The sequence below is a fragment of the Solea senegalensis genome, linkage group LG11 (assembly GCF_019176455.1).
Source record: "Solea senegalensis isolate Sse05_10M linkage group LG11, IFAPA_SoseM_1, whole genome shotgun sequence".
NCBI lineage: Eukaryota > Metazoa > Chordata > Actinopteri > Pleuronectiformes > Soleidae > Solea > Solea senegalensis.
Window position 1 is genome coordinate 7,371,887 of NC_058031.1, and position 14,526 is coordinate 7,386,412.

Below are 14,526 nucleotides of genomic sequence, written 5' to 3' on the forward strand. Positions count from 1 at the left end.
CCACACAGAACAATTTTGACATCAGTCATGACAAGAGCAAATCTGTGCAAAATCAGTCCATCCATCTTCTACCGACTTATTCTGTACATGAGGTCGCGTGGAGGCGGGTGTTGGTGCCAATCTCAGCTGACACTGGACATTATATAATTTTGAAGAGGTAAAGGAATAATTCCCAAGATATGCTTACTAAATGAAATATGTATGGTGTTTTGTACTTTATATATCCCCTTCTCTGCTTTTAACCCCTCTACTGTTCAGGGGTAGCTCAGCCCCTTTTTGACCTGGTGGAGTCAACCCTCCTGTTGCCAACAATGCAGTTGTAATTGCCCTGTATGAAAGTATGACCCCTGACTAAAGTATTGCCCTTCATTCTTTAAAATGTTGTTTAAAAACAAACAAACAAACAAAAACTCAATCTACTTTAAAAACAACAACAAAAAGAATCAAGTTCACATCATGTGACAACTTCATTTTTTTTTGCCCACCATGTGAGCAGAATGTGTGTGTGTGTGTGGTGGAAGAGAGGGAGGAGGAGGAGGAGGGGCGGGCTTCTTCGTCTTCTTGGTTTATGTCATTGGTTTAAACGACCCAAGACCCCGCCTTAATAAAAAAGAGAGTGACAGAGAGAAAGAGAGAGGGAGAGAAAGGGGGGCAAAAAGCGGTGAAACAGTTACACACACCCACTCTGCGTTTTACGCTCAGTCGTACTATTAAAAAAGAAAGAAAGAAAAAAGGAAAAGAAAAAAACAAGGACGCGTATTATGACAGTGTAGCCTGCACCGCGTCAGGTTATCACTGTGCTCCGTATCAGGTCGTTTCTTCTAACAGAAGAAGAGAAGGAAGAGGAGGAGGAGGAGAAGAAGAAGCCGCTCTTGCAGCGCGCGGAGGATTAATAAGGTGAAATCACAATCTTCTCCCAAATCTTCAGCGGGAGCGGATGATGCTGCCGCCGCCGCCGCCGACCTGCGCCTAAAAAGTCTGCCTCTCAACTTAAGACCAGATATCACTCCTCCAGGTAAGACCTCGTTACATTCTTACGCTTTTAATAGTTTGTTTTTTTTCAACGGGAGTGAGTGAGTGAGTGAGTGGTGACGGGCTGCCGTCTGTCCGCATACAGCTCTCTGACCATGTGTGTCCACCTCACTGCGCCATGAAGACGCGGAACGGTCGGGTGGGTTTTTATGCCTCACACACACAGGGACGTTATTGTTAATAGTTTTTGGGGTTTTTAACAAAGTCTTAAATGTGTGCAACTCGCATTTTCCTCCTCCAGTGTTGCGTTCAAGTGTCCCTCGCCTTTACATAGCAAGGGTATGTATGTATGTGCAGGAACAGACGCGGGGACTAGATTGTTTTCTGCACACAGCGAGACCCCGCACAGAGAGATAGTGTGTGTGTGTGTGTGTCGGTGAAAAGCAAATATTTAGTGTATCATATGCGTATGTGTGTGTGTGCGTGTGTTACATTGTCGTGGAGTTGTATCTTACACCCAGGGAGCCCATTCAGTATATTCTGCTCTCACCACACACACCACACTGAACACACCTGGCTGAGTTTTCAGTGTTGTCAAAGACGTCATCTTCAGCTCTGCATCTTTAAAATAAATAAATGCATCAAGAAATAGTCTTAGATTTAGGGGCGCCACTGACCTTTTTTTTTTACACGCAGCACATTTCTGTGTAAAAGTCTCGGAGAAGATGTCACACATAATCACAGCAGGGCTGCCTGTCAACTTTACTTCTTTATTCTTTCCATCATAATAAAAGCACACCTGCATCTGCTGATACCACTCTGCTCCTGACAATCCCACCTGACAAGATTATATATAGGCCTATATGTATTTAGGTGAAGGATCTGCAGGTGGCAAAATGCTGCACTCCTATGCAGAGGAGACTAATGCACACCTCAAGTGGTTTAAATCAGACGACAAACGGTTGCAAATTCAATTCACAGTATAATTTGTGACTAGGGTTAATTTGTACATCATATAACTCTTCTGGCTATTGCCAATTTTTTTTTTAAACCAACCATTTCCAAGAATATGGACAATTAATCCCAACTTTTTAATGCATATTATTTAAGTATAAAGCTGGAAAAGAAAATCCGCTAATTTATTTGGGGACGCAAATAAATCTCGCACAACGCATGTATGAGTCCTGACTTAGTCTCTGGGAATGACTGGTTTACCTTATTGTGTTTAACTTAGTCTTTTAGTCTTTTTAAGTGTAAGTGAAATGCTTTGTATTTGCTTTGTTACTTGGCCTATAAAGCCAATTCTGGATTCTGAATCTTCAGGATGTGACTTTGAAAGCTATTGGGACCGGTGTTCATGGTGATTGTTGCGGCACAAATAACTGCTTTTTATAGTTGCCACTCTTGGACACTTTGCTGCATTTAATGTGTCCTGTTTATAGCCACAGTGCTGATGTGTAGAGTGAAAGAATAAGAGCCAGGAGAGTGCATCATATGTTCATCGTCACTGTTGGTTCCGGACAGTGTATGAATGAGCTGCTAATTGCCTTGTGTTAACTTGTTAATTACACACACACACACTAAAGTATTCTTACACATCACTGGGGCTAATTAAATCACAGATTACTGTGTAAATATGACAACAGGAAATATGTTGCATTAATGAGGAACTGGTGTTATTTCCTCTTCAAAAAAATATGTTTTCATGGTAAGTTAGTCACAATAGAACAAAGTCAACAAGATGATTCACTTGATGTTTGCAAGCTGAGCAGGTGATGACCTGAGTGAAGCAGTCCTTTGTCTTCTCTTATGGTTGACCATGTGTCTGTATATGGTGAGGACAGGGTGCATGTGTGTGTGTGTGTGCCTGAAGGAATATAAGGCCTCTACAGATGTGCACAGCTTGTGCATCTGCACTGTTGTCAGCCATTGTCCAGGAAGCATTTAAGATGGTGGGCAGCACAGCACAAACAGAGCTCCCTTGTCAGAAAGCTCCATTAAACCGGCCCCAGTCACAAGAGCGGGCAGGAAAGTGTTTGTAACACTGACCACATTTCTTTCCCCTCACATGCCAGGTACATTCACAGTCATCACATGTCACCTCGGCACTCATAACAAACAAACATGATATACATAAGTTGAGACATTTCTTTTTGCACTTCCCCCCACCACATATACCCCCCCCCCAGTTGTGAGACAGTGTTATAACTTAGAATGGGTACTGTCATGTTTCCAGAGAGGAAATTGAACAGACTCAGTTAGCCGACCTCGCGAAGCGCCTGCCCTCTGCCACCCTCTACTGTGTTGCTGAGCAGCACCCTATCACTCAAGGCAATTGAACGTCTCTGAGGGGACCTCTGTTAGCCCCGTGCAATATTTATTACCATCCATCATCCCGCGACTCATGCTCTATGGGTGAATAACAGTGGCTGCTAAGTTCTGTGTTAAAAAGTTCCCTCGCCAGCGACCATTAGGAGGGATTTATGGGACCGGCTTCCCTGAAAGTGCCCTGGAAGCGAGAAGGAGCATGTTTCAGAGTCACTGCGGCTCCGATGGGCTGTAGTACCAAATATGTCACGGACAAAATTCTTACTGGTGCTTTTCTGGAGTGCTGCATAAGTCATTGTTTTCTAAAAAAATATATATATAATAAATAATAATATAAAATGTATTATATTATATTATATTCTGGCTGAGAATATAATAGTAATTTTTATAATTGATGAATTGCTCATTTATTAACCCAAAATACATAATAGAGCTGAGCAATTACTTGTTTTCAAATTCACTCTGAAACAACGCATCACAAATGGCTGCAGTTTAATCTTCTACTTCTACTTTGACTGTTCAGTATTCAAATCAATGCAAATAAAAGAAATGTGACTCATACATGCTGCAAACAGTACATAGTCCTCAACCTTGCATTATAATATAGAATAGCAGGTGCTTTTATGGTTAGACTTGGTAATGCTCTATCACATTTTAAATCTGTTACACAGTGAATATTGGACTGAACCTTGATTTAACATATCAAACAGTAATTGCAATATCTATTGAAAAAAGCAATCTGATCGAAATTTGACATTTTTCTCAAATAGTTAAGCCTTCATAGATAAAAAGGGTACATTAAAATTTAAAGCCCTAATTAGTTTTGTCTCAACAAACAGGTTCAATATTGAATATAATTATTTGCAGCATTATGAAGACAATAGAGGATGCAAACAGCTAATTTCTTTTGTGCAAAGTTTCTCACAGTAGTAGTAGAAGTCTTTCTCGTGGCAACGACAATGATCTAATGTTCACTATTGTCTTAATGAGGAACATCTAATATGTATGTATGTATACAATGTTAACAATGTTACCTGGGTATAGGAAATCCAGCCTCAGTGTCCTTTGAACGAAAGTAAGTAAGCGAATGTTGTGTGAAAATTAGTATATCTATGTGTGCTCGCTACCTCTCGATGGAGTCTTTGATCCTGCAGAGATGAGATGCGGTTTTCTCCCCTTAGTTTTTTTTCCCCCACTCAGTCGAGATTGTTTGTTTGTCAGAGTTGAAAACAATCCGGATGAACCTGGCAGCGAGTGAAGCTGCAGGGACGGGGCAGAGCTCTAAGTGAATGCCTCACTGTGCTTCTTTTAGGTCAATTTGAATATGTGTTTTTAATTGGTCTCCGAAGGCTAAGACTTCTCTTCTCTGCCTTCCTCAAAAGTGTCTGCATGATGTGACTGTGTTCAACTAAGGAGCTCTGGAGAAACGGTGTTCATTTGAAGCCTGGCGAACATGCTCATTATTTCCGACCAAAGGCGGGATTGATTTAGCTGAAAGCCATGGCAATTTTTGAAAAAAGAAGAAGAAGAAAACTGTGGAGGTACAGCTGTAAACTGATCAAGACTGTAATTCTTGCAAGTAAGTTTAAAACAGAGCGCCGCAGTGGTAACCACTCAGTATCTTTACTACTCACAGCAAGTACAGGCATCATCAGTCAGCCGGCGCTCCTCTCTCATGGCTTCAAAACTCCCCTAACCTTTAGAAATGGTATATTGGAAAGATATTTCAAAGAAACATTTTGCTTGTCATACCCATTTTCTCTGCTTCTCTGTTCTCCTGAGGCGTTCTGCATCTTTGTTTTTCAGCACATGGAGGAGTGTGTGAGTGTACTTATGAGTAGCAGGGGTAAGGGTGCTGTTAGGATTTTTCCCCTGTCATCACTTACTCCACCATCGCTATGATTTCATCGACAGTGGCAGCGATTGTGTTTTGTGGAGCTACACGGGGGTAAAGGATAATTGGAGCTGCGGATGTCTTTTTCATGGTAACCACAGAAATGAGATAATGTGATGTATAGTGAAACATGTCTCAGTAAGAGAGAGAGAGAGAGAGAGAAAGAGAGAGAGAGAAAGAGGGATAGAGAGAAATGTCTTTGAGGGACATTATGTTTGCTGCTTCTTTTAAGAAAAAAGGTCACTTTAATTCTTCAATCTCATATTGTCTTTCTGATGTACTCTACACACTAATGGTCTACAGGTTTAATACAAAGAAAAACTGAAATATTTCACTTCTTATACACAGTAAGTTGATAATCTCACAATGCCTGTCAGTGGACTACCAGTTTTATTGTGTTTTTATTTCAATCTTGTAAATAATGAAAATAAATAAGACGAGGGTTGAATTCTTTTAATCCTAATTTGTTTACGCAGACCCCCCCCACCCCCCCAAAAAAATTGCATTCTGCACCCTCAAAACCAGACCCCCAGTGCCCTCCACCAAAACCCCCATCACATTTTTATTCTGTCCCAGTGAAAACAGCTCTTCCAAAGACTGCCTCAAAAAAAGGACACGTCAAGTTGTTTTGTGCACTAGATTTAGAACCCATCATTTCCACCTGTTTAGTACAAAGTGCAATGGATGATGAACACACCATCATTTTGGTTCCACCCTTTTGTGACCCACAAAAAGGTTGTGAAATGTGTTTGAAGTGGGCTGCAGTCTTGTCGAGACATAAATATGTGTCACTATGGGCTGAAGGTGTTTAGGGTTCAACACTCTTATCTTGTGAAATACAAAAAAAGAAAAGAAACTTGGTTAAAATGTGATTAAAAGAAATGGCATTTGGTGTGTTTAAAAAAAATAATCTATATCTATATATATGTTGTGATTTCAAAACAGTGACCAAAACAGGGTGAAATATTTATGTTTAGTGAACTCCTACACTTTGCTTCACGTTAGGATCTGCCGAGTAGTTAAAGGTACAGTAAAATTAAGCAACATTTATTGGTAAAGTTGCATGTTGCAGCTGAATATCCCTCACCTTACCCTTCCCTTCCAAGTGTATTGGAGACCCTATGTAGCCTTTGCTTAGTACATCAACCCAAAAGACAAGTCATACAATCAGGTGATTGTACACTTGTAATAACTAATTTATCTTTACGTTCTGCCAAATTAAACTAATGTCACCAACATTTTACACACTGGACCTTTTAAAGAATAGAATCTGACATTTTAGAGAACACGTGTTTGCTTTCTTTGTTTGCCAGACTTTGGTTGCCAGACTCTGCTAAGCTTATCTTAGCTGATCTCAGCTTAGTTTAGCATGAAGTTTGGAAACAGAAAGTGGGGCTGTACCATCCACACAAATTTCTGAGTATAAAACAGTATGTGTGATTTATGGGAGGAATTGCTTATAAGCAAAATCCCTGAAATGTTTGAGCTATTCCTTTAATGTTATGTCATCAGTAAAGATGAATACATGGTTGGTCAGTGAGCAAGTGACAATGATAATCCCCCGTCTTAACTATGACGGAGTAGTAGGGCCACGATACAGAAAAAAATGTTTTTGTTGCCATGACACTCAAAAACTCCAAATTTCAAAAATAGAGTTGGAATATTTGGCAGATTAGGACAGGTACTGGCTGTCCTGGTTTACAACTTGATTCACTTAAGAGAGAGGTTTCAAACCTCACTCAATTTAATGTGGGCCACCACAATATCAATTTATAATGACTTATTTCTGTATGTTTTTTTGTAATATATTCATCATAAAAACCTTTATATTGTAAACTATATATCAGTCCGTATCAACAGAGAGACTTTTATTTTGAAATGCTACAAAAAAGCCCTGCTTTATGGTATTGACATTTTACCACTTCCAGTCAAGAAAAAAGTGTCAGCAGGTCAAAAACTCTCGACATGATATTCCAACTTTATACTCGAGATTTCTAGTTTAATCTCGTCATGGCAAAAATAATATATTTTCTTTCATGCATGGCCCCAATACTCCGTCGTTCTTAAACCACATATTCAACCCTCTAAAAGAAGTCAAACTGAGTCGATGCTTACTCTCCGATAAGTTATGAATATTTCAGGGAGGATTTGTATGTAAATGTAAATGAAAATAAAAAAAAAAACAAAAAAATATGTGGGGATGGTACAACTTGTATCCGAGTACCTGCAGCTTTAGGATGACACAAAGGGAATTTGACCACAATGTCAAAATTGAGGGCAGCTCTGGGTTGAGCCATGAAAACAAACAAACTTCCAGTCTAAACACATCTATACAAGTCTCTTTTAAATGATAACTTCTGTCACAGCTTGATCTCCTCAATACTCAGTATTCTAATGTGCTGTTCCCTTGGCCCACATGCCCTCATTCCCCAAGACTCCCCTTCCTACCAACATCACCTTCCCTCCTGCAACCTGTAGGTTTTTTATTTTTATTTTTATTGTTGCCTTTTAACAAGAGTTTGCTATGATGTATCATAGAGTTGATAATGATATTTGCACTTGAATTGTTATTGCTCATGTAAAGAAATGTCTGGATTTTTGTATTGTCTTTTTAAATGAATGGAATTGGTGTACTTATGTTCGTGTAGCTTGTTTGTCCATGAAATGCTCACCCACTGTTTTAGTCTATAGAGATGATACACATACGGTAACATTATCAACTGTTAAAAAAAAAAGAAAAGAGAAATGTACAGAGGTGAATGAAACAGGTTTGTACTTGTTACTGCCCAAAAACGCTTATTGAAATAAACATACTGTACTGCAGCTTCATTTCAAACTAATTTTAATGCCTGTATAATACGTTTTATCAGCAAATTGTTATTGTTAGTCCATTATTAGAATGTGTATTTTGAAAAGAAGCATTAGATTAGGGATTAATTAATTCATCCTCCACATTTTATTTGGCATGGTAGCGCCTCCGGTAGCTGTCACGGGCTGAGGGGAAAAAGAAAGTTGAATTTGTGAAATTCATAAAGTAAAACTATATAAAAAGTGAGGTTTACTTACCCGTGCGTCTACATTCGGGGAGGCCAGGTGACCAGTGGCCATCATAGCCACACATAACTGTGCTGGAGCCAAACAGAGTGTAGCCTGGGTTACACTTAATCGATGTATTCTCCCTGTATTGGTACGCAATATTATTGTGAGCTCCTCTCCAGAAGCCATTGGACACATTTGGAGATGGACATGAAATTTCTGTAAGGGAAAGGAACTGAATTTTTATTTTGTTCATAACAACAAACATAACAACAAAAAGTCATGTTAAATTTATTGTGTAAAATGTATATTTTAACAGTATTTAGGACCTTTGCAGTATGGAGGAGGTGCGCTCCATGTCCCATTCTTGGTGCACCAGATCTCCTTTTGTCCAACAAGTGTTCCCACGTGACACCAATAGCGCACTACGCTCCTGTATGTGTGAGGAGGCTCCTTAAGTTCTCGCATCTCTGCATTTGTCTCCTGTGAAGGCTCTGGACACGTCATAGCTGAGAGAGACAAAGAAAGAAAGTAACTTGAATGAAAACAAATGTTGCATTCACACAATGCTGATTAATCAGCTCCACACGACTCTCTCTCTCTCTCTGTATATCATTTTCTCAGTAGAATGGTGTTAGATCTCATATTGTCACAGGAAGTGATTTGTTTTATGTCAAGACAGAGCTCAGATGCAACCGCAACACTGCTCTAGTAAAGCAGCAGACAGGTTGGCGTATGTCTGAAAACACAAAGAAGCTCACGGTCGTTCAGCAGTTTAATGACATGACAATGACAATGACACTACTTGATCCCACCCGCCCCTGCACCGCCACTGTATACACACAAACACTCCCTCAGTCAGGTCTGATGGTATCGTTTGACAGAGCTCATCTTCAAAATACCCTTAGAACACAGAGCAATTAGGCTGCTTTTTTATAAATGACTAACTAATTTAAACATATACAGAGGCTATAAGAATGTGCAATACAGTGTCTTATATCGCCTTTTTTCAACACAACCTATAGGCAATCTGATGAAATTATTTTTTTTTTTCATTTTCACAAACACACCTGAGCAAAAAGTACAGTTGAATTTGTGAAATGTGGAACTAGGTCACAGTTCAAAGTTTGCTTGGCTCATCTTTATGAACAAAAAGAAAAGAAAAGCTGTCTATTTTGTGACTTCTGCACAAGTATCACTACTCCTGTTTTGTTTTTTTAAAATGTGCGATACAAAATGAATCATAACTTTGACTCAACAACACATTTTGTAAAGCCTGAAGATGTGATTTATAGACACACGCAGCCCCAGGATGTCCATATAAGATGTTCTGTACAATTCCAACAGTAATTTACCAAGGGTGCGCCTGTGGCACAGGTCTGTGCCTGCGACCAAGGGTTAATAGGGTTAATATCCACTCATGATAGGTTTTATTTATTTACTGCACCTTCACAAACAGGAACACGTCCATCCCAGCCTCTACTAACGCAGTTTCTGGTTCCCCTCCCTACCAGAACATATCTGATGACAAGACACATGCAAGGATCAGTTTTTTAGTGACAATAAACAAAAAATACTAAAGACAAATATACAGAGAGAACAAAATAAAGCTGTCATTTTTCCACACTGCCCTACCCCTCATCGCAGACGCCAGTAGCAGTGTCTCCAAACTCTACTCCTGTGTATGTGAACTGTCCATTGAGAATCTCTCCAGCAGAGCCACACTGCTTTCCTTTTGAAGAAGACACAAGAAACTACAGCTTTACAAAATTCTACACAACACTTGAAGATATAATAAAGAGCACATGTCAGCAGTACGGTCTAAAAATTACCTACGGAATGGTTTTCATTAATTACACACGATTTCTACTTGATGCAGAATTTTACATATTTCACTAATAAGCAGCCATGGGTTTGCTCTTCTTTCTCAAATAAAGGTATATATATATTTTCATGCTTGATTGAACGCGAATACAGGAATGACCCTGTCTACATTTTTAGGGCATTTTTGACTTTGACAGAGGTAAACTCTCAAGTGAGCGCTATACAAAACTAATACATAAAATACTTATGGCCATAGAAAATAATTACAGCATGGGTAAACTAAAATAATAATATATTAAAGGGTCAACAGATGACTCCTCATCCTTGAACTCATATAAACTATCATATAAATGAGAAAACAACTCTTCCCTTCTGATGACAGCAATGTTATTAAGATAAAATGATGCAAACTTTAACTGTGAGGAAACATGACAGTACTTACGTTCACATTTTAGACGCAATGGTGTCCATTTGCCGTTCTTACACGTGCGGTATCTGCTGCCGCCCGCTGAGACATATCCAACATCACACGTGAATTGGACTCTGTCACCAGAAGCAAAAGATGTCATGGTGATGTACTTGTCCGCAAGGTTGGCATTTGAGTTGCCGACGGCTGGTGGAACACCACATCCACCTGCTGGAGAGATTTCCGACAGAAACTTAATTTTTCCATCTCTTGTCACTGAACTGAGAGTTGTTGAAGTGTTTTTGACAAACAACTTACTTTGTATGTCAGAGGACGGTTCAGTTTTGTTAGGTGAAGGCAGACACTGAGGCAGTTGAGGCTGCCACTGGCCACTGGGTCCACAAGTGACCTGCTGAGCTCCGTGCAGCTGGAAACCTGAAGTGCAGTTGAAGGTCACTTTGTCTCCAACTGGGTACAAAAGATCCTTTCCACCACTGCTGACAGAGTTGGCCAAAACAGGGGCAGAGCAGGTTTTCTCTGCCGCTGAAAAGAAGAAAACATTAGGTTTATTTTCCTCCAGATTAATAGGGCAAAGGGATGCCAGCGTAGGAGGAGGAGGAATAGATAATTTAAGTACAAGTATAGCCTCAGAAAAGAAACAAGCAATAACACTAAAAATATTTTGGGGGCGGGGGACAGAAACATGTTTATTTTATGGTCCAGTGTGTAACTTCTGTTGCCAACACTCTCTAAGGGGATAGACGTCCTAAGTGCAAGTAAAACATGAGGTCACAGAGGTGGTAGCTCTACCTTATCTGGCAAACCCCTACGATTGGCCTTGTTAATGCATGGTTGATCTACCACCAGGACTACTAAAGTCACGGAAACAAAGAAGCTACTATGGCAGAGGTTCTTGTGCATTCACAGAAGGGGCATCCAATACTTTCTACAACTCCACCAACAACACCCACGAGAGTTCATGTTGGAATTCCGGGTGATGTTGGTGAGAAATGTGAAGCTTCACTGACAACAAAGATCTCTCCATTACCACTTGGCCAAAACTAAACTGTAAAAAAACCAAATGCTTAACAGATGAACAAACAAGGTGCCGATTATTGAGCATTGTGTCCCTTTTATTTGTTTGGTTGCATTATGTACACATTTTTACACAAGTTACGTACATAAGCCAGTAAAAGGCGGTAGTTAAATAGTAGTAATGTGTTCTATGTGGTCAGTTTTATATGTCTCTTACTTTTAGAAGAAATTTGTCTGGGTTCTTATGGCTTATTAGATAGATATGACTCTGCATTGAGTAACATTATAGAACATTATGTTTAAATTAATTAAGAGATTAAAATAGAAGGGTGTATACGTCACATTGAGGAAGTGGTTAGTCACTGCTGAAGTCACAATACCAACCACTTTAAATCACGTCATGGTCACGCCTCACAGAATTGCACCATTGCTCACCTTCACAATTTGGAAATTCACCAGTCCACCCCGACTTCTTGCATATCATGAAGTTCACTCCTTTCAGAGTGAATCTGTCGACATGGAAAGATTCAGTTAAGTCCCTCACACACGACCACACATATTACATATCTGGTACAACTTACCCCTCATTACATGTTGCATAAACTTTCTCCCCAATGAACGAATTCCCTTCATAATGGAGCTGACCATTGTATAGATCGCCCGCGTTGCCACACGATTTCTCTGTAAAATATATGATATAGAGGGGAAAAATAGCCAATCACAAACTGGAATCAAGGGTGAAAACTGATTTTGTGGATGAAAAAAATATTAGACCACATAGCTGTGGCAAAACATACATATGAACAAATTTTTTTTGCAATTGTTTCCAGTGTCAATACTGACTCCTTTAAACTTAAACTACTGGAAAACATTAATATTTAGAGTCATTAATATTTAAGCTGTGAATACACAATACAAGTGTGGTCAGATTTATAATCAACCATGATCATGATACTGTCATTATTATTAGTAGTAGTAATAGAAGTTTATTTCCAACCTGCAAACAATATATAAATGAAATAACCAACAACAAAACAGTTATGTTAATACTGCAAAAGTGGATAATCAAAGACAACCTAAGAAAAGAAAACACAATGATTTCATGCACATATTCTCGATAAAGTATTAGCCGCTATTATTTATCTCCCTCTTCCTCTTACATTACTGTTCTTTTTCTTATATATTTTTGTCAAAATTGGAACATTGTGCTGGAATAAAATTCTAAGTAAATAAAAAAGAAAACTGCATAGACAATAATGAACATCTGGTGAGAGTCAAATTCCCCCATATCTATATATTGTAAAAAATATATATTTTTTGAATTGTTTTATGTTACCACAATCAGATATACAAAAGTAGTAGTAGTAGTAGTAGTCGTATCAGCAGTCTTTAGTTCTTCATCTTTATTTATAAAGCACTTTGAGCACATTTCTAAACCAAGTGTCTCATAATGAAAACAATAACCCCAGAAGAAAAGTAGTAGATTAAACAAATATAAAATATAATCAACAGCAGTAGAGCAGCAACTTTAACCTATAAAACAAATCTTATAAATAAATTTACAGCAAATGGTCAATAAAATCAAAGAAAATCAGGGCAGTAGGTTGTCAACATGGCCGCTAGAGGGCGTGAGTCTAATCCTGACCTGATTGAACTGTTGGTAATTCGAAATCACATTTTGCGAATGTAACAAAAGTATATTTAAAAGTGTAGTAACAGCGTCGCAGCGCACTTACTCACGCATTAAGCGTCAGTTTGCTTTCGGCGCACTTACTTTCGCACTTGAGCGTCAGTTTGGTCCAACTTCCCTCCACACACTGCGCAGACCTGCTGCCTCTGGTTGGAGTGAAGTCCTCAGCGCAGTTGTAGTAAACCTTCTCCCCGCTGCTGAACGTCTGTCTGCTGCCATACTTCTCATTCAGTTTGGTGTGAGGATATTCCGGCGGTGCTGAGCATTTCTTTGATACTTGAGCTTTTCATTTTTTTTATAAAGGAAATCAACCACCATCAGTTTGGTGTATATATATATATATATATATATATATATATATATATATATATATATATATACACACACACATATATATATATATACACACACACACATATATATATATATATATACACACACACATGTGTGTGTGTGTGTGTGTATTCACACAAAATAATATACATTCATACATTTCTAGAAATTCTGCAGTTTACCTGTGGAGACCAGGGCAGCACACAGCACCAGAAAAGTCCACCCGAGGATTATCATGTTTACTGTCACTGTCACTCAGAGCTGAATTAAGTCAGAGGCGGTTTACAAGTCACAAATGGCAACACAAGGATCACACAGTGATTTATACCGTAGAGGAGGAGGAGGTAGCACCTCCTTCCTCTGTACCACACAATCCCAGACATGAAAACAAGACGAAACACCGATAACACAAACTGAGCAGAACAAAAAGAAATCAGAGATCCACCACATTTGTTAGAAGAACAAAATAAGGAGGAGTCAAACTTGCGCTGCCCTCCATCAATTTCTTGTGGCCCCCTCTTGAATGAAGTTATAATGAGTTGTTTCTGTATGTTTTTCTTTTTATTGTTACATTCAGACATATTATAGGAGAAGTATGTTTATGAAGCACATTGTTGCAACGTGCCATGGAATAAGAGGCATAATAGTAGCAAAGTAGGATATGGATTTACTTATTATTTAACTGTATATACAGTACAGTGCCACGTGTCACAAAAATGAGAAAACATAAATATTTAAATTGAAAAATGTTATTGTTATTTATTTGGCAAATGACAAAAACTGAATTCCCCTTTTTATACTCAAATTTGAGCCGGCTCACTGGAAATTAATCAAGCATAACATATATAAAACTAGCTTTTCGGTTCAGGAATGCAAGTTAATAACAATAAATGTGGCATCTTAATCGAGAAATAATAATGTGCTTTACAATTTCTTTCAGTTTGTTCTTCGTAAAAGAGTAAATTTGAAATTTCATGGATAACACTAACTAAAAAACTATTTAGATAA

The 14,526-nt window shown here is 38.7% G+C and overlaps 1 protein-coding gene across 1 annotated transcript; it reads right to left on the reverse strand.

Annotated features, from left to right (window-relative positions):
- Nucleotides 1-8,019: 8,019 nt before the first annotated feature.
- Nucleotides 8,020-14,233, reverse strand: LOC122777211 (sushi, von Willebrand factor type A, EGF and pentraxin domain-containing protein 1-like). Its single transcript, XM_044038285.1, has 11 exons — nucleotides 13,701-14,233; nucleotides 13,270-13,467; nucleotides 12,077-12,176; nucleotides 11,931-12,004; nucleotides 10,779-11,003; nucleotides 10,497-10,691; nucleotides 9,866-9,962; nucleotides 9,678-9,751; nucleotides 8,560-8,739; nucleotides 8,261-8,449; nucleotides 8,020-8,188 (listed from the first exon to the last, which is right to left on the reverse strand). Exons 1-11 carry the CDS (start codon nucleotides 13,753-13,755, stop codon nucleotides 8,151-8,153), a joined length of 1,425 nt encoding a protein of 474 aa, XP_043894220.1. The 5' UTR covers nucleotides 13,756-14,233; the 3' UTR covers nucleotides 8,020-8,150.
- Between the last annotated feature and the right edge of the window lie 293 nt (nucleotides 14,234-14,526).

Bases quoted from the DNA above. Each gene is read 5' to 3' on its own strand.
- LOC122777211 (XM_044038285.1), bottom strand. From the start codon at position 13,755: ATGATAATCCTCGGGTGGACTTTTCTGGTGCTGTGTGCTGCCCTGGTC. The intron at 13,468-13,700 runs GTAAACTGCAGA...AAAAATGAAAAG, and splicing joins TGCTGCCCTGGTCTCCACAG to CTCAAGTATCAAAGAAATGC. The intron at 12,177-13,269 runs GTAAGTGCGCCG...TATATTTTACAG, and splicing joins ACTGACGCTCAAGTGCGAAA to AGAAATCGTGTGGCAACGCG.